Here is a 26,771-nt window from a genome sequence, read left to right as displayed (position 1 = left end):
TGCATAGGATTGGACTCTGAAGCCATGACCTATTCTGTGAGGTCTGTATGCAACCTATGCAGCCTTGTGTGAGCTCCTTTGGTATCTTCATTTGATACAACCACATTTGTATCAGATTTTCACGAAACTTTGCACCCAAAATTATTTGGTATATATTATTGTTGTTGAAGTGGTTAGAATTGAAATAATTGTCGTATGCTAGAAATTACGTGTTAATTGCGATTTTAAGGGTTTTTAAGTATTTTTGGCACTTTTGCGCATAAAGTAGCTCAAACTTGGTTTGTTTTGCACGAAACTTGGCACACAACACTATTTGGTATATATTATTGTGTTGAAGTGGGTAGCATTGAAAATAATAGTCATATGCTAGAAGTTATGTGTTAAGTTGCGATTTTATGTGTTTTTTAGCGTTTTTGGCACTTTTGCGTATAAAGTAGCTCAAACGTAGTTTGTTTTGCATGAAACATGGCACACAACACTATTTTGTATATATTATTGTCTTGAAGTGCTTAGAATAGAAAATCATATTCATATGCTAGAAATTACGTGTTAAGTTGCGATGTTATGCGTTTTTAAGCATTTTGGCACTTTTGCGATTAAAGTAACTCAAAATTAGTTTGTTTTGCACGAAACTTGGCACACAACACTATTTGGTATATATTATTTTGTTGAACTGGTTTGAATTGAAAATCATAGTTGTATGCTAGAAATTACGTATTAAGTTACGATTTTATGCGTTTTTATGCTTCTTTGGCACTAACATCTATTTTCTCTTAGTTCTTTCGACAACCTTCTAATTCCGTTGATTGCGGCTACTACTCTCAAATACGTGGACGATATCTTGAATTCCGTGAAGGAGGTTGGAGTCGAAAACATAGATGCCGTAAGTATTTGTTACATTCATAAATTTATTATTATTGGTTAAGTCTAATGTTTATTAATCTTTTAATTATATATTATATTATTGGTTTTATACGACATTCCGAGGGAAACACGCCCGTTGAGAAGTGGAGAGATGCGCGAATTAAAAGACAAGATTGCCGCGTATCATGCTAATTTTTGTCTTTGATAAATTGTAATTAGTATAGATTTTTTAGGACTTTAATGTATATATATATATATATATATATATATATATATATATATATATATATATATATATATATATATATATATATATATATATATATATATATATATAATGTACGTACATAATATTATATTATATATACGATCGAGAGTTTTTTATTACAAAGAGATTATTGGTAATTATTTGTGATTATCATTGGATTATTATTAGATTAATCAATTTTATTACATTGTACATTATTATTGGATTATTATTAGTATAAAACGAAAAAGGAAAAAAAAAAATTATTTGCTACGGTCAGCCCCCAAAACCGCAGCAAATAAGTGGCATTATTTGCTGCGATTTTGGGGGCTAACCGCAGCAAATAATGTTACTTATTTGCTGCGGTTTTGGGTGCTGACCGCAGCAAATAGTGCCCTTTTTGCTGCGGTTTTTAACCGCAGCATTTAAAGTAGGCCATTTGCTGCTATCACTATTGCTTGTGGCCAAAACCGCAGCAAATAATGGCCTAAAAACCGCAGTAAATGAGGTTTTTTCCACTAGTGATGGCCCCCAAAAGAAAGATGAATCGATCCTTCACAAAATCAGAAAAAGGTGAATCATCCAAAATCCCAATGACTGAACCATTAACCCCTACCATTCCCTCACCTCTAAATTCTTTAGAAGTACCAAAACACTGGTTCGAAAATCACACAGCATTTGGTTGTTGGATTGATACATTTAAACATCATTCCTTATCATACGTTGATATTCTTGACTACAATTTTTTTTCTTATTTGAAGATTTTGAGATTATCTCTTCATTTATCCAATCAACTCCCGGTAAGTTGTTGGATCCTAGCTTTACTTCTTACCCTATTCTTGTGAAAATCTTTTATTCTAACTTGTCTTTCACTGAGATTGATGGCAATCCGGCCTTGAAAAGTTTTGTTCATGGCCAAGAGATTATTATCTCCAAAACCCTAATCAACGATCTTTTAAAATTCTCAAATGTTGCTGATGATACTACTCCAAACATTCTAGCACTACAAAATGCCATGGATATGTTTATCCTTGATTCTTATTTTGACTTCTCTTCTGCCAAAAAAATGACCCACAATGCCTTGAATTTAGGTGGTAAATTGCAGCATAATATTCTTGTTAGAACCCCGTCTTCTCTTGCAACTCATCTTGTGAATTAGTCACAGATGCCCCTTTAATCTTGATGTGGAAGATTGCCTCTCTTAAAAACGTTGATTATGCCTCTATTATCTTTTCAATAATACGTTTTTGTAGTTCTCATGTTCATAATTGCTCACTCCCTTATGCTAATCTCTTGACATTAATCTTTGATCATTTTAATCTGCTCTCTGAATCAGAGGAAGTAGATTACTCTGGTCCTTTATCTTTGTCTAGCACTATCCTCCCTCCTCTTGGAATTTTTAAAATCCATGGCAAGTACGAGTTATACTCACATTTGTCTTAATCTGAAAAAGAGGATCTGCAAAAGATCCATGGTAAGCGGCTCTCTCGTCTTGAACCTCAAATTAAAGAGCACACCACTCTTTAACGCCTCGAGTCTCTTGACTTAGAGGTTGGGGAAATGAAAACTTCCTTACTTGATTTGCATGATAAGGTGTCTACTTTGACTTTTATGTTTGACACTTTTATGAAAGAAATGACAGGTATGGTAGTTGAGGATGTGGTGGTAGAAGAAGATGTTGATGAGGACATTTCTGCTAAGCCACAAGAAGATGTTGTGATGTAGGAGGTAAAGGAGAAAGCGGGAGATAAAGAGGTTGCCAATAAAGAGAAGGAAAAAGAGAAGAAGGAGGCAGAGAAGGAAGAAGAAGAAAATCCAGAAGCTGTTGATGCAACTCCAATTCAAACCATTTCACCAACCATTGAAGTTACTACTTCCCCTGGCCAAACCAAACCTTCCAAGAAAAGGAAGACCTTATCCAGGAAGTAATTTTATTTGTTGTTGGTTGATAAACAATTTTTTTTAATTTCGGTAAACAATATTTTCTTATTTTGATTAACAATGCCAACACTTTACTCCTTGTTTGCTTTTTTATGAAAGTCAAAAAGGGGGAGAAATTATGTACAGTATTATGCCTTATATGCTTTGCTTGTGTTGCATGCATGTTGCATATTTTTAACTGCATATTAGTTTTGTTAATTGCATATTAGTTTTGCTAGATAATGCATAATGATTGTTTATTGCTGGATGCATTCATGTTTCATGGTTGAATCTGTTTAGTTTTATTAAAAAGCGGGAGATATTATTTTAATAAGGGGAGAAAATTGATAATACTTATTGATCTGTTGCTTATTTTGTTGATTGTTTATCTTAATTCTTAAACATAGTTACTTGATGATACATGTTTGATGATATGATTATAATTACTGATTATTGTTCATGATGATACGTTCTTAGTTGTTGATTATTGTTGATTATTGATATTCATATATTTATTTTGATAATCATGATACATCATCATACATTTTGATTTTAAAAGTCTTTGCATGTATCGTGATTAGATATTTGTTTGCACGCATGGATAATGAAGCATGAAACCGTATTGGTTTGTGATAATAACAAGCATGAAAATTTATTGGTTTATATTATCTTGTTTTTATATTGTTTTGTTTTGAAACTGTTTTCAAAGCCTTGAAAACATTTTGGTTGATGATATCATGTTATACTTATCATGTTTTTCAATTCATGTTAACTTAGTAATATGATTTAGGAAAATATGTTTTTGACTTTAATCAAGGGAGAGATTGAAGACTCAACTCTCTTAAATTATTATAATTCAAAACACATATTGATTAAACAAATAAATTAAGTAATTAAATTTAGTTGTTTAAGTTAGTCTAAAATCATATTGGATATAAATTGAATAATTGTTTTATGTTTAAGTCTGAATTATTGGAATATGCTTAAATGACGTAAGGTTATCTTATGGTTAAATTTATATGTCTTGAAATTAGTTTCAACGTCTTGAAGGTAATTACGTTTATAATAAGGTCAGTTTTGTAATTATATTTGAAATATTTTAATAGGTCAAGGTTCATTAAAAATTATATTTGAAATATCATAATAGGTCAAGGTTTATTAAAATTATCTTTGAATTATTTCAATAAGTGAAAATATTGAAACTAAATTTGAATATATTATTACACAGTTTGTTATTAACGTTTGAATATTTGAAATTGAATATAAAAAATATGTGCTTAAAATAGTTGGATGATTAAATATCTATAGTACAGGCTTATACACGTTAGGTTATATATAGTACACGTTAATATTTTAATTAAATTAAGTTGTTAAGCAAATTAATGCTAAAAATAGAAATTAATTTGAATAAGTATTTACACTTTGATTAATCTGGTTTTGCTTAGTTTTTCATTATCTTGTATGAGTACTAACGTGGAGGCACAACATTGGTTATTAGAAACAAATTACAGCACACAATGACGAAATTATCTTAGCTGTCAGTACACATCAGTTTGAAATAAAGCTCAAGGTCTTGAAGACTGGCACAAAATATCCAGATCAACAAAATTAACGGATGAAGCTTTCTTACTCTTGAAGGAGATGTTGAGGCGTAACATCTATATATACAAGGCTTCATTTAAGAATTAAGAATACACCTCTATGCACCTCTTCTTACATCTTTCTCTCTTGCCTTAAGATCTAATATTCTCTAAGTATTAAAAAGAGTTGTAATTCTTAGTTTATCTAGCTCTTACAATTTGTAATAGGCTTAAGTGTTAAAAAAGAGTTAGATTATTTCATAGTATAATACGCCTAACTTAGAATAATTTTCAAAGTGTTCAACTTGTAATCTCTATTGAGAGATTGGGATTTGCTTTTATTAAAGGGACTTGTAAGACGAATCTTCAAGGGGAAGAACGTGGTGAGAGAAGGTAGTGAGATCTTCTAGTTTGTCTTAAAGTCGGATTAATAAAAGGCGTTGAAATCCTACGGGTTGAAAGAGAACCCTTAGGCGGGGAGTAGGTTGTTTAGAACCAAACCTGGTTAACATATCGTGTGTTATTCTTTAAATTTTATTTTCCGCACATACGTTATAGTTTTATTACTCAACCTATAAACTTTCTTAGAAAACACTTTTGAAAGGTCACTCAATCTCTTGAGATATTCTTCCAGAAAAAAATTTTAAACGCCTATACTCTTTATTCACCCGCCTCTAGAGAGTATTCTACCTCCTACCAACATTCACACTTAGATAGGGGAAGTCTAAAAGTATATGACCTTTAGTGGCCACGACAGAAAAAAGGAGAATGAACTCCTTCGAGTTCGCCTAGAAGTGAGCTCAGCCTCTTGCTCTCTCTCTCTTTGAGCCTCCATCTATGAGTCGACATAAGGTTGCCCAGAGAAGTGATTCATCTGGGCCTCTTAAGTAATCCACATAGACTGAAGATGCGTATCGAGATTATACATGTCCCCATCAATTGACTCCTGGAACGTATGCAGATTGTTGTCCTGTCTATCCAGTAAACCCCCTAACTCATCGAAGCGACTCTCTATATTAGAGAACCGCTCGTCATACTGATTCCAGTCGAAACCAGAGTCGACGACAGGGCTATGTGCCCTGTACTCTTGTTCCTCTTTAGGAACGTACTCCTCCTCGTCATCCTCATCATCGCCCTTATCCTCATCTAAATTGATGGGCACTCCTGTAGCAATAGGAGCTTGGTCTACAGGGTGCTAGAGGGAATACTGATAAGTGGTGTTGCACAAGGACTCAACAGACTGTGCATGCACATCGAATAAGGTATGACTAATGAGCAGGGTGGTGCTCCGTGTATTGTGGGAAGCGGACCCGCCTGAGAGTGGGCTTATCATAATAGATGGTGATGGTGGTGTCTAATTCAGTACAATCGTCTGGTATCTCTAAGCCTAAGTACCACACTAACAAGGTGATCATCCCACCGATTACAATCTTCCATTTGCTAGAGCTTTGTATGGATAAACACCGCCACACAAAAATGTCTACCTAGTCGGGGGTCCCTTGGTCGTCACAAACTAAGAAGAAAGTCATAATTAAAAACTACCCCAATTTATACTAAAACCTAATTATTGGGCTTTTTCCTAAAAGTAACTGCTAGTCTCTATTAAAAATAAATTTAAAACAAAAATAAAATATTAAAAATATGAAGAAAAACCGTCAGTAATTGAGGAGAGGGGAACCGCCGACTCGGCGACGATGGTCTTCATTAGAAAGCCGAATCGGGTTTTCATGAATACACAAGCATACCCAAATATCATCACAATTAACCTGTTTACTCTCAAATAATACAACTATCGTAAACTATAGTAAATGAATTAAAAACAAGCCTAAAACACCACTAAACTTCATCAACGGAGCATAATAATAAGCACAATAAGTGCAAATAAATGCACTTATCAAACTCCCCCATGCTTAACCTTTGCTCATCCTCGAGATAATCAAGGTGAAAACAAAATATGAAAATCATGGTTAAGACACGGTCTCCAAATCCTAAGCTACTTCTTATGCCTCAATTTCCTAAACCCCACTAATTCCAAGTGTTTGCCAAGAGTCCAAATATCCTTATATCTTGTCCCCTTCACTTGGCTAACACAACACAACACAAACAAGAGTACAAATAACAAGTACCAAAGTCCCTATACTTCAACCTCCTTATGATTCCTAAAGAACTTGAGAAAAGAAAATTCCTACACTTATAACTCCCACTTCTTATGTCACCAGCTCCAAGTACAAAATCAAGTGCATGAATATTTGAAGCTCTCTTTTTCTCTCATTTTTCCTAGGAACTCATAGTTGGGTTTTCGTCCTAGCTACTCATTATTTTTTCAATTCTCACTTGCTTACCCACTCAATGCCGCTCTTTTTACTAGGTCGTCCTTTTGAGTTTTTAACCTAGATGGACTTATCTCTTTTCAAGTATTTTTTTCCCTTTTCAATGAAAAACAAAGTACAAATTCTGCTATACTGAAATTGAAATTACAATGCATATACTAGCTAAACTATAAAAAAAATGTGGAATAGAAAACATGAATAAGCAAGCAATAGGTTCCCCTATGCTTGCTTTTCATGGTGAGTAGCAAGAGTGTGTTCAACAAACCTTATAAGTATAGGGTCTTTAGTAACCTTGGATATGACAATCAAAGCACAAAAACGTTTTGAGTGCCCCAGTCCGTAATGAATATATGTACCTAATTTATACCACTTGGTCAACCTTATAAGTATAGGGTCTTTAGTATCCCTGGAAATGAACAAGGAGAGTGGCACACCTTCTGAGGTAGAAATGAAAATTCTCCCTTTTAGTTTGAAATATACTTTCTTGGGTGGTAACTCCACATACCCGATCATCGTCAATAGTAAACTCAATGGCATCGATTTAGACCACTTGGTCAACCTTGTGCGAAAACATAGAAAAGCCATTTGGTACACTATTGATGACATCAAGGGAATTAGCCTTTCTATATGCACCTATAGGATAAACTTGGAACCCGGTGCCGCTCCTTCCATAGAGGGACATAAGAGACTCAATCCCAATATGAAGGAGGTAGTTAAGAAAGAGGTTTTAAAACTGTTGAATGCGTGGATCATCTACCCTATCTCTAATAGTAATTGGCTATTCCCAGTACAGGTTGTCCCTAAAAAGGGTAATGAGACTGTCATAGAGAATGATAAGAATGAACTGATACTCATTAGGAAAGTCACAGGGTAGCACATGTGCATTGATTATAAGTCTTTATAGATGACTTCTCCATGTATGGCAAATCTTTCGAAGATTTCTTAGCCAATCTGGAGAAAGTGCTTGTTATATGTGAAGAAGACAATTTAGTTTTGAATTAGAGAAGTTCCATTTTATGGTACAAAAATTGGATTGTTCTTGGTCATATGGTGTCGAGTCAAGGTATTGAGGTTGATAGAGCAAAGGTTAAGGTTATTCAAAAGCTACCCCCTCCTATCAATGTGAAGGAGATCCGTAGTTTTTTAGGGCATGCTGGTTTTTATAGACGGTTTATACTGGATTTTTCTAAGATAGCTCAACCTCTAATTGAGGTCTTAGCCAAGGATGTACCTTTTATGTTTTCTGATGATGGTTTGCATGTTTTTGAAAAGTTGAAAAAGGCACTTATCTCAACGCCGATAATCTAGCCCCCAAATTGGAGCCTGCCATTTGAGCTTATGTGTGATGCTTGTGATCATGCGATAGGGACAATGCTGAGGCAAAGAAAGGATTGCAAGCTGCACGACATCTACTATGCTAGCAAAACACTGAATGAGGCACAAGTTAACTATGCAACAAAAGAAAAAGAGCTTCTGGCAGTGGTCTATGCTTTGGAAAAGTTTAATCCTTTATGATAGGGTCTAAGATCATTGTGTACACGGACCATTCTACTCTTAAATTTCTGTTGAACAAGAAAGATTCCAAACCTAGATTGACAAGATGGATATTACTACTCCAAGAGTTTGACCTACAGATAACTGATAAAAAGAGAGAAAAGAATTCAACGGCTGATCATTTATCCAGACTGGTTATAGATGAGGTGTCAGGTACGCCTAACATTGATAATTCTTTTCTAGAACAGATAATGAATCTTGCAGCTGTTGATGAGACTCCCTGGTCGCCGATATAGCGAACTACCTGGCTAGTGGAGTACTACCCATAGATCACTCCACCCACTATGGCAAGAAGTTCATCCATGATCTCTAATACTACTATTGGAATGATCCACTGTTGTTTAAGTCTTATGCTACGGCATGCTGCGCTGTTGCGTTCCCGAGGTTGAGGTACATTCTATCATAAAACAATGTCATGATTTTCTTTGCGGTGGGCATGCAGCTGCATCAAAGACCTTATCTAAGATTCTTCAATGTGGATTCTATTAGCCCACGCTCTTTAGAGATATGCAGGCCTATGTCAAGACTTGTAATCGTTTCCAACGAGTTGGCAACCTACCTAAAGCTAATGATATGCCTATGTCCCCGATTCTAGCTGTTGATATTTTTGATGTGTGGGGCATTGATTTTCAAGGTCCTTACCCTTTATCCTTTGGGAACAAATATATTCTGGTTACTGTTGATTATGTTTCCAAGTGGGTGGAGGCCATTGCCACCAAGACTAATGATGCGAGGGTTGTGACCATGTTCTTTAAAAGTCATATTTTCACGTTTTGGTTGCCCCCGCATAGTCATAAGTGACAATGGGACCTACTTCATCGAGCATAAGTTTGAGTCGCTTCTTAGAAAGTATAGGGTGTTGCACAGGTTTGCTTTACCTAATCACCCCCAAACTAGTGGTCAAGTCGAGGTGTCAAACAGAGAACTTAAATTTAGTCTTGAGAAAACTGTACATAAGTCCCGAAAGAACTGGTCCGACAAGCTTGATGATGCCATATGGGCTTATAGGACAGCTTTTAAGACCCCTATCGAGACTACACCATTAAGACTCTTTTTCGGATGCATTGTCACCTCCCCGTAGAGTTGGAGCATAAGTTCCATTGGGCCTTTAAGACCCTCAATTTTGACCTCAAAGTCGCAGGTAGTAAGAGACCGTTATATATGCATGACCTTGATGAAATTCGTCTTGAAACCTATGAGAGTGCCTTGCTCTATGAAGAGAAGACCATAAGATGGCACGATCAAAGGCTAAACAGAAAAGAATTTAAAGTCGGAGATTCATTGCTACTATATAATTCCCGCCTAAAATATTTTGCCGGTAAATTAAAGTCTAAATGGTCGGGACCATTTAAGGTGACCAAAGTTTTTCCACATGGCCCCATAAAGGTTCAAGGGCCAAGAAACACCTTCAACGTGAGTGGTCATCATGCTAAGCATTATCATGTCGGAGAACCGATTGAGACCTTAGAGGTCTTGTGTATCGAGCCTAGTTAACTAGGTCGAGCCACGTCGAGCTATAGACGTTAAACACACGCTTTTGGGAAGGCAACCCGTATTTTTGTACATTCTATAGTGTCATTTTCATTATTTTTATTTTTTTAATCTTTACTTTTTATTCATTTATTACTGTGCTTTTAATTTAATTTTATGTGTAGTAAAAAAAATGATGCAAATAGGTGTTTGAGGTAGTGAACAACGCCGACTCGGCATAGGCACCAATTGATAAAAACCCGAGTCGGCTTAAGATTATGGAAAAGTGCATCTAAAAAAAGAAAATGGAAAAGGTCAATGGGCGTGATTCGGTCAAAAGCTGAGTCGGCTTTATCGGGACCCGACAAAAACGCCGACTCGACGAGAGATGTTGTCGCCAAAATGGGGTCTTTTCAAACTGTAGATACAAATTTCTTTATAAAACCCCCATTTCCACGCCCCCATCTTTTCACTCAATCCTCTTCACTTTCTCTCTTTCAATCTAAAACACTTATCCCTAATCTCCATCTTCATCTTCTTCCTCACAACTATTCCATAACTTAGCATTCAAGGAGCAATTGTGGGTTGAAGAATTCATCATTTCTTGGAGATCTACTAGGATTCTAAAGCAATTTCATTACTCAATCAATTAGAAGGTATAATTACTCTCACTCTTTATTTCCTTTTGGTTTTTTGGAATTTTATAGATATTAAGTTGCTTAGTGTTCTAGGTTAGGGTATCTTAGTCTTAATTGTGCGGTTTGCATAGTCTTGAGGATCAATTGTTTTTTGTGGTGGATAGATGCAATTTTTGCTTTTCAATTCTAAAATGAACAAATTGTTTAAATCAAAAAGAACTAGGCACGAGTCTTCTTCCTGCCAAAGGAGGTATGAACGACCTCCATCACCACCGAGGCCAGCTGGGCCTCAAAGAACTAGAGGTAGCTCATCCATTGCTACTATGCAATGCAGACTTGACTCCTCGCAGACAAAAATCTTTCGCGAGCTTAAAAAATGAGTCCTCCTACCCATGAAATTTGTGGACAAGAGTGTCCTTAGGGACCTCGGCCTATTCAATGGCGTCCATACCCTCCTTGAGCGGCGGGGCATACATGGATTCATGAATGTGGCCGCTCAAGTATACCCGAGGCTAACACTAGAGTTCCTTTCGACCCTGACTCGTCATGAGTCTTCTGAGGGTAAATATTGTGTGTTTCATGCCTTTAATTATGTGTACACCATGCCCTACCACGACATTGCTTGGGCATTCAACTGGGTAATTAGGGATGCTGAGTATGTTGTCCCTAAGGAGAAGGTCATTAAAGGCTTTTGGTTGGCCAGTACAGTTAATTGCCCATATAAAACCTATGGTAACAAACTATCACAAATTTATCATCCCCCCCTCCGGTACATTTTTCAGTTTCTTGCCATGACCATCTTTGGCCAAAGGGAACCAGGGAGTGTCTCCAACACTGAGCTAGCCTGCCTCAAGCCATTTGTTTGTGACGACCAGGGGACCCCCGACTGGGTAGACATTTTTGTGGGGCGTTGTTTATCCATACAAAGCACCACCAAAGGGAAGATAGCAATCGGTGGGATGATCACCTTATTAGTCTGGTACTTAGGCTTAGAGATACTAAACGCTTGTGCTGAATTAGACAGCGCTTCCTGCAATACACGGACCACCGCCCTGCTTCTTAGTTATACCTTATTCGATGTGTGTGCACAGGACACTGCTGAGTCCTTGTGCAACACCACTTATCAGTACTCCCTCCAGCGCCCCGTAGACCAAGCTCATATTGCTGCAAGAATGCCCATTAATTTAGATGAGGATGAGGGCGATGATGAGGAAGAGGAGGAGGAGTACGTTCCTAAAGAGGAATAGGAGTACAGGTAGCATAGCCCTGTCGTCGACTCTGGTTTCGACTGGAATCAGTATGATGACCGGTTTTCTAATATAGAGAGTCGCTTCGATGAGTTTGGGGCTCAACTAGATAGACAGGACGACAATTTTTAGACATTCCAAGACTCATATGATAGGGAATGTATAGTCTTGATACACATCTTCAATCTATGTGGATTGCCTAAGAGGCCCATATGAATCACTTCTCTGGGCAACCTTATGTCGACCCAAGAGTCAGCATCTCTGAGATGGATGCTCAAAGAGAGAGAGAGCAAGAGGCTGAGCTAGCTGCTAGGCGAACTCAAAGGAGTTCATTCTCTTTTTTCCGCCGTGCCCACTAAAGGTCATATACTTTTAGACTTCCCCTATCTGTGTGCTTACGTTTTCAATGTCATGTCCCTTTTGCTATGCTGTAAAGCATTGAGAACAATGCTTTTGATAAGTATGGGGGGGGAGTTTACACCTGTTAGTGTAGATTGTTATTGCTTTTCTAGTGTAGATTTTTATTGCTTTCTTAGTTTAGCATTTATTGGTTTCCTAGTTAGTTTTTATTGCTTTCTTAGGTTAGAATTTTTATTGCTCTTATTATTATTTTTGTTTTTTTTTCTTATTTTTTACCCTTACCCCGAAAAAAATGAAAACATGAAAAAATGATTAAAAAAAAGAGAGAGAGAATGCTAGCCAATAACCTGTGGAGGAGGTTAAGGCAAAAGGACAGTGAGTGTTCATCAGCTGCTATTATTGTTCCTCCTTTGTCGCGACGTTTGTAGATATACTTTTACTCCTATCTCTACTCTCATCTTTATCTATATTCTAGCTCTAGTATATTGTCACACCTTGACCCACCTAGCTATCCTCACTTAGATTCTTGCACATCATCTCTTGTTAACCATTGCATGTATATGAGCTAGAAATTTTAACCAAAAATAAGCCCCCATCCTCTTTGATCTAAAGTAAGTTCTTAGATTGTGAGATCTAAGAGCTCCATTAGATGAGCCTTACAGTTATGGAGCTTGGGTGTTTATTTTGGGACATAATGTTGTAGTTGTGATGATGGAGTTGTGTGTTGGGATGGGTATCAGGTTGATAAGGGGTTTGGTATTTTTATTGGTTTACATGTGAGATTATTTTATAAGAGAAAGGGAGACTAAGATAAAAAGCCTCTTACTTTTGGGGAGTCATATGTAGAGTCGGTGTTTCATGTTTTAAGAGGTAATGTTGTAACTGATGGTGCTATCCCCGTTCAACATTGTAGTTTCATTAAGTAGGCTGCATTCTTTACTTTTTTTGTGCTTTGATTGTCATATCCACGGTTATTAAAGACCCTATACTTATAAGGGTTGCAGAAAACCCTCTTGCTAATACTCATCATGAAAAACAAGCATGGGGAAACCTATTGCTTACTTGTTCATTCCACATTTTTTGTATAGTTTAGTTGCTATATGCATTGTAGTTTCAATTTGATTATAGCTAAATTTGTACTTTGTTTTTCATTGAAAAGGGAAAAAGAAAAAAAATGCTTAAAAAGAGATAAGTCCAGCTAGGTTGAAAACCCGAAAGGGCGACCTCGGCAAAAAAGCGGCATTGAGTGGGTAAGCAAGTGAGAATTGAAAAAATAATGAGTAGCTAGGACAAAAACCCAACTATGAGTTCCTAGGCAAAATTAGAGAAAAAGAGAGATTTAAATATTCATGCACTTGATTTTTTACTTGGAGTTGGCGACATAAGATGTGGGAGCTATAAGAGAAGGATTTTACTTTTCTCATGTTCTTTAGGAGTCATAAGGAGGTTGAAGTATTAGCACTTTGGTACTTATTATTTGTACTCTTGTTTGTGTTGTGTATTGTTAGCCAAGTGAAGGGGACAAGAGACAAGGATATTTGGACTCTTGGTGAACATCTGGAATTAGTTGGGTTTAGGAAATGGAGGCATAAGAAGTAGCTTAGGATTTGGAGACCGTATCTTAACCATGATTTTCATATTTTTATCACCTTGATTTGCTCGAGGACGAGCAAAGGTTAAGCATGGGGGAGTTTGATAAGTGCAATTATTTGCACTTATTGTGCTTATTTTTATGCTCCTTTGATGAAGTTTAGAGGTGGTTTAGGCTTGTTTTTAATTCATTTACTCTAGTTTACGATAGTTGTATTATTTGGGAGTAAACGGGTTAATTTTTATGATATTTGGGTATGCTTATGCATTCATTAAAACCCGACTCGGCTTTTTGTTGAAGACCATGACTATTGAGTCGGCGTTTTCCCTCTGCTCAGTTACTGACGATTTTTCGTCATAGTTTTAATATTTATTTTTATTTTACATTTATTTTTAATAGACACTATCAGTTACTTTTAGGAAAACGCCCAATAATTAGGTTTTAGTATAAATTGGGGTAGTTACTTTTAGTTATGATCTTCTTCTTAGTTTTTAATTTCAGAAATTTTCCTTTGTGTTTTTTAGAGCTTTCATTGTTGAAAAACTCCATTGTTATGTTTACTTTTTATTGTAATTTACATTTATGTTCATCTCCATTAGTAATTATTCTCGATTTATTACTTCATTACTTGTCTTTTGGTGTTGAATTATTCATTATTTTCATGTGTAGTATGTCACTTAGGTTTTCAATCATCATTAATTGCATGTTCATTACCATGTCTAGTGAGTTGTTTCCTTCTCTAAGGTTAAGGGATTGACCCTAATTCGAAGCATGGAATGATATTTTATCGATTAATTGTGTGAATTTTGGGTCTATGATTAAACCTATGCTTAATGAATTTTAGTTTAAATATCATTATTAATCTTTTCAAAAAAACGAAAGTTTAAGATTAGGATTATTTTAGGTTTGAGATATATTTAAGTTAAATTCCTAATAGTTTAGCCAATAAAACAAAAGTTTGAGGATTAATACTAGTAAGGTCTTAAACCGATATTGATCAATAAAGCGGAAACTTGAGATTCATATTTAACTATGCTAAAGACTCAAATTCATACAATCATGAGAGTAATTGACTCCCATGTTAGAATTAGGTGATTCCAGACACCCTAGATTTGCCATATTATTATTATCTTCGTATTAATCATTGCCTTAGATTTATCTATTAGTTTTACTTACATAATTTTAGTTATTGCTTATAGTAGTGTTAGATTCTTAAACCAATTATTTTGATTATCCGTGTCACGTAGTCATAAATAGAACAAACTAGTTAACTCGCTTCCCTAAGTTTGACCCGTATTGCTACACGTACACCGCGCCAAAAACTTGATGTGCAAATTTTATTTAAACGCAAGCGCATGGTGAACGTGTAGATGCGGGTCGAACACAAGGCAGCTAGGACAAGAAACTTGCTAATTTCTACTAATTATATTGCTCAAGGAAAAAAAATATTTGATTGGTTTTTGTCTAACCAACTAAAAATGCAATGAAAATATTGGTTTAAACTGTATGATGAAAAGATCTTGGATGTCGGGAATCCCCTAAATTCTTATATGATCAAACTATCATTAGTGTCTATGAAAGGTCGGATTAACGATGTGATTAAATATGATCTTATTAATCTCAAACTCTCGTTCTGTTGATAAACTATTAGATTTAGACCCTATTAATTCGATTCTTACACGCTAGTTTTATTGAATGAACTAATAAGAATTTAACTAAAATTTACCCTAAAACAAAGTTGATCCTAATATCATATGCTAGTTCTATTGACTAGTCCAACAAAGCATATTTAATTTAGGGTTATTATCACAATTCAATTACTTTAATCCTAATTTCATAGACACATTTAATAATCAAATCATTCTTGAATTATAGGTTTAAACCCTAACCCTAGAAAAATAATCTACTCACTATTCAAGATAAAACAAAACAATAAATAAAAACCCTAGAAACAAACTAAGCATGATAAAAGATGATAATAATGAAATTTGCAAGGATAAAAACAATAATTAAACTATGAGACATACAATTAAAGATCCAAGTAGACAAAAATATGAAGAACAATACTACTTTTAATAAATGACAATTTCTAGGAAAAACAATTAAAGTTTGACAAGAAAATATTAAACTAATACAAATTTGATAAAGAAAGATTAAACTAATATAAAGAGAAAGTAAATCAAAGACAAGAAATTAAAATGACAAGAAATTAAAAGTTTACAAGACTTAAAGATGGTTTTCAATGGAGAGGAAGATGGAGGAAGAAAAAGGAAGGAGAAGAGGTTCTTAATCTCCCTCCTTGTGCTCCTATCGCAAGAAGGCTTCCTCTCCAATCCCCCTTATTCACCACTAAATAAACCCTAAGAATTTAATTAAAAATAAAAGTAAAAAAATAATACAAAATAAAGTAATGAAAAAAAAGTGCTGCACGGAATCTAGAAGAAAAAGCCAAGTCGGCGGCCATCTCCACGATAAGGACATAGCGATAGCAGCAAATGTCCTACGTTAAATGTTGTGGTTAAGAACCGCAGCAAATAAGGGCATTATTTGCTGCGGTCAGAGGCAAAATCGCTGCAAATAAGGAGGGGTATTTGCTGCGGTCAGAGGCAAAACCGCAGCAAATAAGTGGGGCATTATTTGCTGCGATTTTGCCCCTGACCGCAGCAAATACTTCTAGTTTTTTTTTCTTTTTCCGTTTTATCCTTATAATAATCCAATAATAATACAATGTAATAACAGTGTTTAATCCAATGATAATCACAGATAATCAACAATAATCTCTTTGTAATAATAAACTCTCGCTCGTATATATAATATAATATTATGTACGTACATATATATATATATATATATATATATATATATATATATATGTATATATATATATATATATGTATATATATATATATATATATATATATATATATATATATATATATATATTTATATATATATATAATATATATATATATATATATATATATATATATATATATATATATATATATATATATATATATATATATATATATATATATATATATATATATATATATATATATATATATATATATATATATATATATATATATAGTATACATTAAAGTATAAAAAATAATCTATACTAATTACAATTTATCAAGGACAAATATTAGCAAGATACGCGGCAATCTTGTCTTTTAATTCGCGCATCTCTCCACTTCTCAAAGGGCGTGTTTCCCTCGAAATGTCGTTTAAAACCTATAATATAATATAAAAATAAAAGATTAATATAGAAACATTAGATTTTACCAATAATATATTTAATTAAGAACGTAACAAATACTTACGGCATCTATATTTTCGACTCCAAACTCCTTCACGGATTTTATAATATTGTCCATATACGCAGCGCGTAGTAGCCGCAGTCAACGGAAGAAGAAGGTTGTTGAAAGCACTAAGAGAAAATAGATGTTAGTGTGAAAAACGGTTAAAAACGCATAAAATGGCAACTTAACACGTAAATTCTAGCATATGACTACGAATTTCAATTCTAACCACTTCAACACATTAATATATACAAAATAGTGTTTTGTGCCATGTTTCGTGCAACACAAACCAAGTTTGAGCTACTTTACGCGCGAAAGTGTCAAAAACGGTTAAAAACACATAAAATCGCAACTTAACACGTAATTTCTAGCATATGACTATGATTTTAAATTATAACCACTTCAACACAATAATATATACCAAATAGTGTTGTGTGCCAAGTTTCGTGCATAACAAACCAAGTTTGAGTTACTTTACGCGCAAAAGTGCCAAAAATACTTAAAAACGCATAAAATCGCAACTTAACACGTAATTTCTAGCATATAACTATGATTTTCAATTCTAACCACTTCAACACAATATTATATACCAAATAGTATTGTGTGCCAAGTTCCGTGCATAACAAACCAAGTTTGAGCTACTTTACGCGCGAAATTGACAAAAACGCTTAAAAACGCATAAAATCGTAACTTAACACGTAATTTCTAGCATATGACTATGATTTTCAATTCTATCCACTTCAACACAATAATATATACCAATAATTTCTAGCAAGTCTGATACAAATGTGGTTGTATGAAATGAAGATACCAAAGGAGCCCACACAAGGCTGTATACAGACCTAACGACACAGCAGCAAACTAGTGACCAGACCACCTTGCACGACACGTGGAGACTAAACCTATGCATCCAGGACCTAGGCTAAAGTGGAAATGGAATCTCGGTACTTGGATCTAGCTATCAAGGTCCTTAAACCATTCTAACTATCCCCTTGGACTCCTAGAAGCTGAGCTGAAGGAGGGCTGCTCGACAGTTTGCTAGATTAGAATTGTCTAAGTGTTTGTGTTTGTTTCGTGTTCTTTTCATGATCATTTGTAGTTTTTGTTATCCAAATATGGATCTAAATATGGAAAGCCCACAAATCAAGACAAACCAAGCAAAGACAAGCCAAGAAGAGTACACGGCTGAACAACCTACTTGTTTGATACTTACTGACTTGATGACTACCCCCACTGCTGCACCTACTGATTTGAACGTGTCAAATAAGGAAGGCCAGATTCAATCTAGAGCAAACATGAATGTCCAAACATGGCATAGTCAGGAGGAAGCAATGAGGAACATCACAGCAACATTTGAGCAAAACTGAAACAAGAATTCTGTTCAACAGCCACAGAACAAACAAAACGACCATCCGCCTGTCAGCCCACCTTGCACAGCACCGATGACACTACCTACTACATAAATGGACGTGGGAACTTGGAGGATGGCATCTCTGTACATGGACCATGAAGTCAACGTCCAAGAACCATGTTGATAGTACTCACAGAATCCACAAACTCAGCTACGAGGTCCCCTGCTCAATAGTTTTGTAATAAAGCCGATACTTAGAATATATAGGTTGTTTTGTTTTCTGTTCTAATTTGACATGTAATGTACGCGCTTTATGATTAAGCACAGAAGTAGTTATGTTTGTTAGAGTCCTTAATCAGCCCCGGTTTCGCATCAAAACCAAGTTTGAGCTACTTTATGCGCAAAAGTGTTAAAAACGGTTTAAAACGCATAAAATGGCAACTTAACACGTAATTTCTAGCATATGACTACGATTTTCAATTCTAAAAACTTCAACACAATAATATATACCAAATAGTGTTGTGTGCCAAGTTTCGTGCAAAACAAACCAAGGTTGAGCTACTTTACGCGCGAAAGTTCCAAAAACGGTTAAAAACGCATAAAATCGCAACTTAACACGTAATTTCTAGCATATGACTATGATTTTCAATTCTAACCACTTCAACACAATAATATATACCAAATAGTGTTGTGTGCCAAGTTTCGTGCATAACAAACCAAGTTTGAGCTACTTTACGCGCGAAATTGACAAAAACGCTTAAAAACGCATAAAATCGCAACTTAACACGTAATTTCTAGCATATGACTATGATTTTCAATTTTTAAAACTTCAACACAATAATATATACCAAATAGTGTTGTGTGCCAAGTTTCGTGCAAAAGAAACCAAGTTTGAGCTACTTTACGCGCGAAAGTGCCAAAAACGGTTAAAAACGCATAACATCGAATTTGTGTACCTTTATTGCTGTCCATTTTGGAAATGTGGCTCTGGATGTAGATCCCATTTGTCCACGCCCTTTTTTCATTGTGCTGAAACGCATGGGAAAAGTAATACTATTTATATATCTATATAACACTTAATTAAATCAACTTGGTAAAATAATTAATATTGCGTACGCATTCAACAACACTTTGAATTTTGTGTTACGAGGCTGGCTTTGAGGTTTTTGTAATGAGTCGAAGATGTGCACAGTGTTCATTAAAGGACATATGATCAAAATTATCCAATGCAAACTACAAACGCAAATTTAAAATCAACAAATTAGAGATTAGGTGACTTTAAAAATCAAAAGATAAGTTCAATTTCAAAAATAAAACTTACTCTTCCACATATGGAGGCAGAATGAATGTGTGTTTAGATGCAAGGGAATTTGTCAAAGCAGTCTGAATGTATGCTCTGACGTCATCTGGATCATTTACACATTTACTACCCGAAATCGACTCAGGACAAAACCATCCAATTTTTGTTGGAGGTTCGCAAGAATTTAGCTCCTCGTAAGCCGCACTAAACTCACAAATAAGAAAATTTTGTTAGTAATTCGGTCATTAAAACAATTAAACAACAATGCCTAACTTGTAAGATAATGAACATCACCTCATGTAGACATGGAAAAGACATACGTTCAACATCTCTCCTCTCAAAAATTTCCCGATGTCACTAGGACCAATAATTACAAGCGGGCTCTCTAAAAAGCAGTATTGCTCCTTCAGCAGGTTCAGAATGAGTGGGTCCTCCTCACTTATGCGAGATGCACAATAATGCAGCCATTTGCAATCTTGAGAGAGATCTTTTAGCTCCTCATCAGTCAAAATTGGAGTGCTTGGCATCGACTTTGACCCAGTCGACACCTTTGCTAAGGAACCGACCTCTCTGCAAGATCCCTTTGGACTCTTTTGCTATTTCAATTTATACAATTAAATTAGTGTGAGCATGCAATTAAAAAAATAAAAAAAAAGGTACAAATGATTCTTACCATGTTAGTGAATCGGACCCAAGCATATGGCCATGTGATGAAACTACCTAGAGCGTGTGAGAGTTTCTCAAGGCTCCATGCTGGCATTGGAACCAGGAGTGAGAAATCTTCAAACCCCTTTACAATAGTTTCCACGGCCACACTGATGTGGCCACTTGTAACAGGCATTGAATGCACTGTTTGGCCCTCTTTGTTTGGCTGGGCCACACCATAAGCAATCACAGTTAAGTCGCCATCACTAGGAACACCTAACTGAGGCAGCAAAAGAGAACAAGGAGTCGCCTCCTGAAAATTTAGTCGTTTAGTATAATAAGCATCATAATAAAATATTAAAACGCATTGCAGTTTAAATTAATAAGTGCTTATATATTTAAAAACTATGTACCTGTAGCACTGGCTCTGGAGTTGGCTCCGGATTTTGAGCAACGGAGTTTATGTTCTCCGGTGTGGGGTTTTCCCCTTCAGGGGTATTAGTAATGAGCTGGGGTGCTACGGGGATAATGGGCTCGGGTGTTGGCTCGACCAAAGCGTTAGGATCCCCATGTTGACTTTCCTGATCCTCGACAATCAGGTTTGCCAAGTCCACAATGGGTGCTCCCATCTTCTGCAACACGGCGGCCAGCTTGGCGAGAACGTCCTTCGCAATCTTCGCTCGAAGGGTTGCTACTTCATCCCGCAACGCCGTTCGGGATTGAGTAGCAACACACTCTTTGCCGAATGCCTTCTGTAACCCCACGCGGACGCCTCCTTTTCCGATTACCCGCCCACTGTGGTCTTTCCCTAAGACCATATGCTATGCGTCAACATTGCCTCTTGGGGTGAACTCCCCCGTAGCTTATTTTTCCTTCCAGCCCATCTGTTCAAATAAAAAGTTACATATATAGAAATTAGTATAAGTACATCAAAGCCAAAGAATACAAAACAAACCAAGAATATACTTAATAATTTCAAAACTCACCACAGCATCAGCAACCTTCTTCGTTCCCGGATCATTAATGGTAAATTTACCACTTGCATCTCGAGAATGAAGCCCGCAATACCAATCACGCACCCGATCTCCAGCAGGAGTATTCACGGATGCGGAGGTAGTCGTAGAAGAGGGCGTGGATGAACTTTGACTGGGTTATAAACCCGCATCCACCCACTCTTTTCGGACCTCATCATACGTTTTCTGGTCCAAGCGATGGTAAAACTTCCTTTTGCTTGCAGAATCAGAAGCTTTACCACGCTTTTCCTAATTAATCAATAGAAATCGAATGTCATGTATTTGTTTAATGACTGAATCAAAATAAGTAAATTCAAATTGGTATACTATAATATAATATGAAATACTTACAACTTCTATAGGAGTTGTTCTTTTGGAAACAAAGGCCTCCCAATCCCTCTTCGATATGTGCCCCCATATGTCGTAGGGCATCTTCGAAGGTGATTGTTCTCCACCTTCGTATCCCGTTTTGACCTTTTTGGACGTACGGGCACGCCTCTTCGTAATCCAGCTAGTTACTAGCTTGGATTTGAAATCTCTGAATCTTTCAGCAACAGCTGAAAGAAACACATTCTTCTTGTCCTCATCGCTCTCGATGTGGAAAAGATTCTACAAAAAAAATTTATATTTATTACTGTCAATCAAATTAATTTTAAAATGAAAATAAATGAGTAAAAATAGTAAAGTTGCTTACCACAGTATCATTCCATAGAGAGTTCTTCAAACCCTCTGGAACCTCGTTCCATGCGTGCAATATGAAAAGCTTGCGGATACATAGACCCACTTGTTTTCCATATTGCCTACGCCATTTTCCGTAGGGTTGACCCAATGCATTGTATTCCAAATGCATGGGTTCTGTGACTTTGAGGTTTTTCGTAGGACCTCGCCCTTTTCTTTTCTTACTGGTAGTGGGAGCATCCATTGGTCGGGCGTCTTCAGTTTCAAAATCATTGTCAATCGGTGGAGCGTCTTCAGCCATACGCTCGTATCTCACAATTTGGTCTTTTTCACTATCATAACTACAATGCTCATTATCCGAGGTCTCAATCTCGGGGACAATTTCGTCTCTGAATAGATGCATTGTATATCAGTACCTGAAAGAGTATGAATAGAAAAATATTAGAACATAAGCTAAGTAATATTAAGAATATGACTAAAACAATTCTAATACGTTCAACACAATAATATATAACAAATAGTGTTATGTGCAATGTTTCATGCAAAACAAACCAAGTGCCAAAAAAACTTTACAAAGCTTTAAATTCATACCTTGTGAATCACTTAATTCAAATGTATTCCTTCCGTGTGATCTACACGCATATAACCAACATCTACATCATCTACATCATCTTGATCCACTGATTTTGGATTGATAAAGGAAGGGGAGTCTTCAAATGCATCATATTCTTCCTCATCCTCAACATCACCTATACCAAGGATACTTCTTTTTCCCGGTACAAAAATGGTCCATTTTTTATAAGACGGGTCGACAATGTAGAATACTTGCTTGGCTTGTGTAGCTAGTATGAATGGCTCCTCACTATAACGCAAACGAGCTAAGTCTACAAGAGTGAATCCACAAGGGTCGTCATTTTTAATGTATCGTCGATTATTATCTACCCACTTACATTTGAAAAGACCAATATTGAAAGTAGAGTAGTCAAGCTCCCATATTTCATGTACCCGCCCGTAGTATACCAATTTAGCATCAACCGGCGCTTGATCCTTCGCACTCGCGTAAAATGTAGATGACGCCAAAATAGAAACCCCACTATTCTGTAGATACGATGTCTTCTTGTCTTGACCCTCAGTCCAAAATGTGAAGCCATTGACATCGTAACCCTCATATTTGTTGACATCATCACGAGGACCAAAAGGTAACCACTTAACAATTTCGGATACACCCTTTAGTTCTTCGCATATTACTCGATTATGAAACCAATTAATAAACGTCTTGTTATGCAACTGCATAAATGCCCTATCCCCTTTAGAAGGATGTTTTGCACGCAATATATCAAAATGCTCACTCAAAAAAGGATGAACTACCGGAATATGATGCAACACATACAAGTGTGCTTGTAGAAGGCTTTCTGGAGGAGGTGTGACCGATTTGGAGCCAATTGTTCCTTTTCCCTCAAGCCTCCCTTCATGCCTAGAGGTGGGAAGTCCAATAGGCTTTGCCATGGCCAAATACTCGGCTATAAAGTTACTAATCTCATCGCTCACAGTGCCTTGAATCATACTCCCCTCGGGTTGTGCTGGATTCCTCACCTTGTTTTGTAAAACACCCATGTGTCTTTCAAAAGGATAACACCACCTTAAAAAAACTGGACCCAAAAGCTTGATCTCACGAACGAGATGGACAATAAGATGAACCATTATGTCATAGAAAGAAGGTGGAAAATACATCTCAAACTTGCATAAAGTTACAATCACGTCGAGTTGAAGTGCATCAAGTTTAAAGGGATCAAGAACTTTACTACAATTTGTGTTGAAGAACGAACATAGCTCGGTAATAGCATATCTCACATGTTTTGGCAGTATTCCACGGATTGCAATTGGTAGAACACTTGCATCATTACATGGCAATCATGAGATTTCATGCTTCCCAACTTCAGCTCACCATTTAGGCTCACAAATCTCTTCATCTTGGATGAGTACCCAGACGGAACCTTAATGCAATACAAACACTCACAAAATGCCCGCTTCTCTGCTTTGGACATTTTGTGGCAAGCTGGAGGCAAATAAACTTTGTCATTACTCATCTTCTTCTTACTGCCACCAACTTTATCAGCTCTATTTCTTTTCTTACTCACCGTAACATGTGCCCACAACTCCGAACGAAGACCCTTACATTCAAACCAATCTCGCACGGCCCTAACATCCTTTCTCTTACCCGGAATGTTCATGAGAGTCTCGAGTATGGCATCGCATACATTTTTCTCTATAATCAAGACAATGCCTAACTTGTAGATCTCTCCAATATGGAAGCTTCCAAAAGATTGATTCTTTTTTCCATAATCGGTCTTCACCCCCTTGCCCTTGCCCCGTTTAACCAAATACAGTCTTAACTCCCTTAACCTGTTCATAAACCTCATAAGCGTTCAATGGTCGACGAGTTACACGGTCCTCAACCTCCCTGTTGAACAACTTCTTCTTCTTACGATATTGGTGGTCTCGTGGGAGGAACTTTCGATGGTGCAGGAATATGTGTTTGCACTTAGGAATCCACGTGGATTCCATGTCATCGATACATATTGGGCATGCTTTCTTCCCTTTGTTCTTATACCCCGATAAGTTGCCATATGCCGGAAAATCATTAATGGTGCATAAAAGCATTGCACGCAAGGTGAACTCCTCATTAGCATATGCATCAAACACTGAAACGCCTTCATCCCACATCTTTCTCAAATCCTCAACGAGAGGTGCAAGATACACATCTATGTCATGGTCAGGTTGTTTAGGACCCGAGATAAGAAGCGAAAGCATCATGTACTTACGCTTCATACACAACCAAGGTGGCAAATTATAGATCACTAAAAGTACCGGCGAAGTACTATGTTGAGAACTAAGATTGTCGAATGGGTTCATTCCATCCGTACACAGTCCGAGCCTTAAATTACGAACCTCATCCCCAAAAGTCTTATGCAACCTATCAATACTCTTCCACTCCGGAGAATCAGATGGATGTGTGAGCAAGTGACCTTTCTTCACCCTATCTGCATGCCACCTCAAATTTAACGCATCTTTCTTTATAGAAAACAAGCGCTTGAATCTAGGTATTATTGGAAGATACCACAATACCTTAGCCGGGGGCCCATTAGCATCCCGAGCCCCTTTACGCTAGTAGCGCGATAACCCACACCTAGGACACTCTTCTAAGTTCTCATTTTCATTCCGATACAACACACAATCATTCGGACACGCATGAATCTTCTAGTACTCTAAGCCAAAAGGACATATGAGCTTTTTGGCATAATATGTCGACTTTGGAAGTTCATTTCCTTCTGGAAGCATCTCACCTAACGCTTCTAATAACATTGTGAAACTAGCGTCACTCCAATTGAACTTTGACTTAATGTTGAAAATTGTCAACACTGCTGTTAGTTTGGTGAACTTTGTACATCCAGGGTACAAAGGATTTTGAGAAGCCTCTGTCAACAAGTCAAAAACACGATGACGTTTTCCTAACTCATCCTCGACTCCCTCCATCATCTCATCAACACGATCCACATCCTCATCGACATTCTCTTCATCTGTGTCATACCCATCAACATGATCTACTACATCCTCATTTACATTGGCCACATTATTGACGTCCTCAACAACACTTTTCTCTTTGTAAACTCCCTCCTCACCATGCCAAACCCAAGCATGATATTGAGGCCTAAATCCACGTCGAAGTATGTGCTCCCTAAGGATATCAACACTATCTACATTTGATACATTGCCACAACTAACACATGGGCAATAAAAACCAACTCCCCCCGTCCTAACTTGATGTTCAACAGCAATACTACAAAATTCTAATACGCCATCAATAAATTTCGACGATTCAATGCTTCCATACATCCAAGAACGATCGTTTGTCATCCTAATTAGTGTGATTATTGATTCAAAACAAAATTAATACACAACTTTTAAACATATATACTTATTTATATTCTAATTCTAATAAGTATAACAATTAACAACAAACCACATTTTTAACAAATTACACAAACATTTAACAAACTAATAACATAAACTTCAATAATGTAAAATTCACAAATAAAATGATATCTTTAGCACTAAATTACTAAATTACTTGTTAAACAATAAAGATATGAACTTGCAAATTAGTAAAATAAATATAATAAACTTGATTTCGTGGGTTATGTTATCTAAAACGAAAACAGAGAAACAATATTAGTATACACACAGTTGCCCTAATTTTCGAGTGTTTTCATGAATATCTTGCAAAATTGAAATGCTTAACAAATTAAAAAGAGAAAAAATACCTTAATTTCGTGGGTTTTGAAGATGAACATGACCAAAGATGAACAAGAATAGTAGCAGCATGATTTTGAAGATGAAGAATTAGCCCTAATTTCGTGGGTTTCTTGAGTTTTTGAAGGAAAAGCAATAATGGTGGGTTGAAATGTAATAGATTAAAACAAGAAAACTCAACAATACATTGAAATTCCGTGGGTTTATTTTGAAATGTTCGTGGGTTTTACGTGTGAAGACACAGTATATGCGTGGGTTAAAGAAGACAGTGTATGTGAAATTGAAGAGGAATGGAACTTGAAGAACACAATGGAATTAACCTGAAGAAGATAATGGTACAACAGCCGTTTTCGAGTATAACGTT

The 26,771-nt window shown here is 36.2% G+C and overlaps 1 protein-coding gene across 1 annotated transcript; it reads left to right on the top strand.

Annotated features, from left to right (window-relative positions):
* Positions 1–9,656: 9,656 nt before the first annotated feature.
* Positions 9,657–9,989, top strand: LOC130815568 (uncharacterized). Its single transcript, XM_057682057.1, has one exon. It carries the CDS (start codon positions 9,657–9,659, stop codon positions 9,987–9,989), a length of 333 nt encoding a protein of 110 aa, XP_057538040.1.
* The last annotated feature ends 16,782 nt before the right edge of the window (positions 9,990–26,771 follow it).

The sequence above is a fragment of the Amaranthus tricolor genome, chromosome 6, assembly GCF_026212465.1.
Source record: "Amaranthus tricolor cultivar Red isolate AtriRed21 chromosome 6, ASM2621246v1, whole genome shotgun sequence".
Taxonomy (NCBI): domain Eukaryota; kingdom Viridiplantae; phylum Streptophyta; class Magnoliopsida; order Caryophyllales; family Amaranthaceae; genus Amaranthus; species Amaranthus tricolor.
The sequence above is the reverse complement of the archived record's forward strand: the minus strand, read 5'-3'. Positions and strand labels throughout refer to the sequence as shown.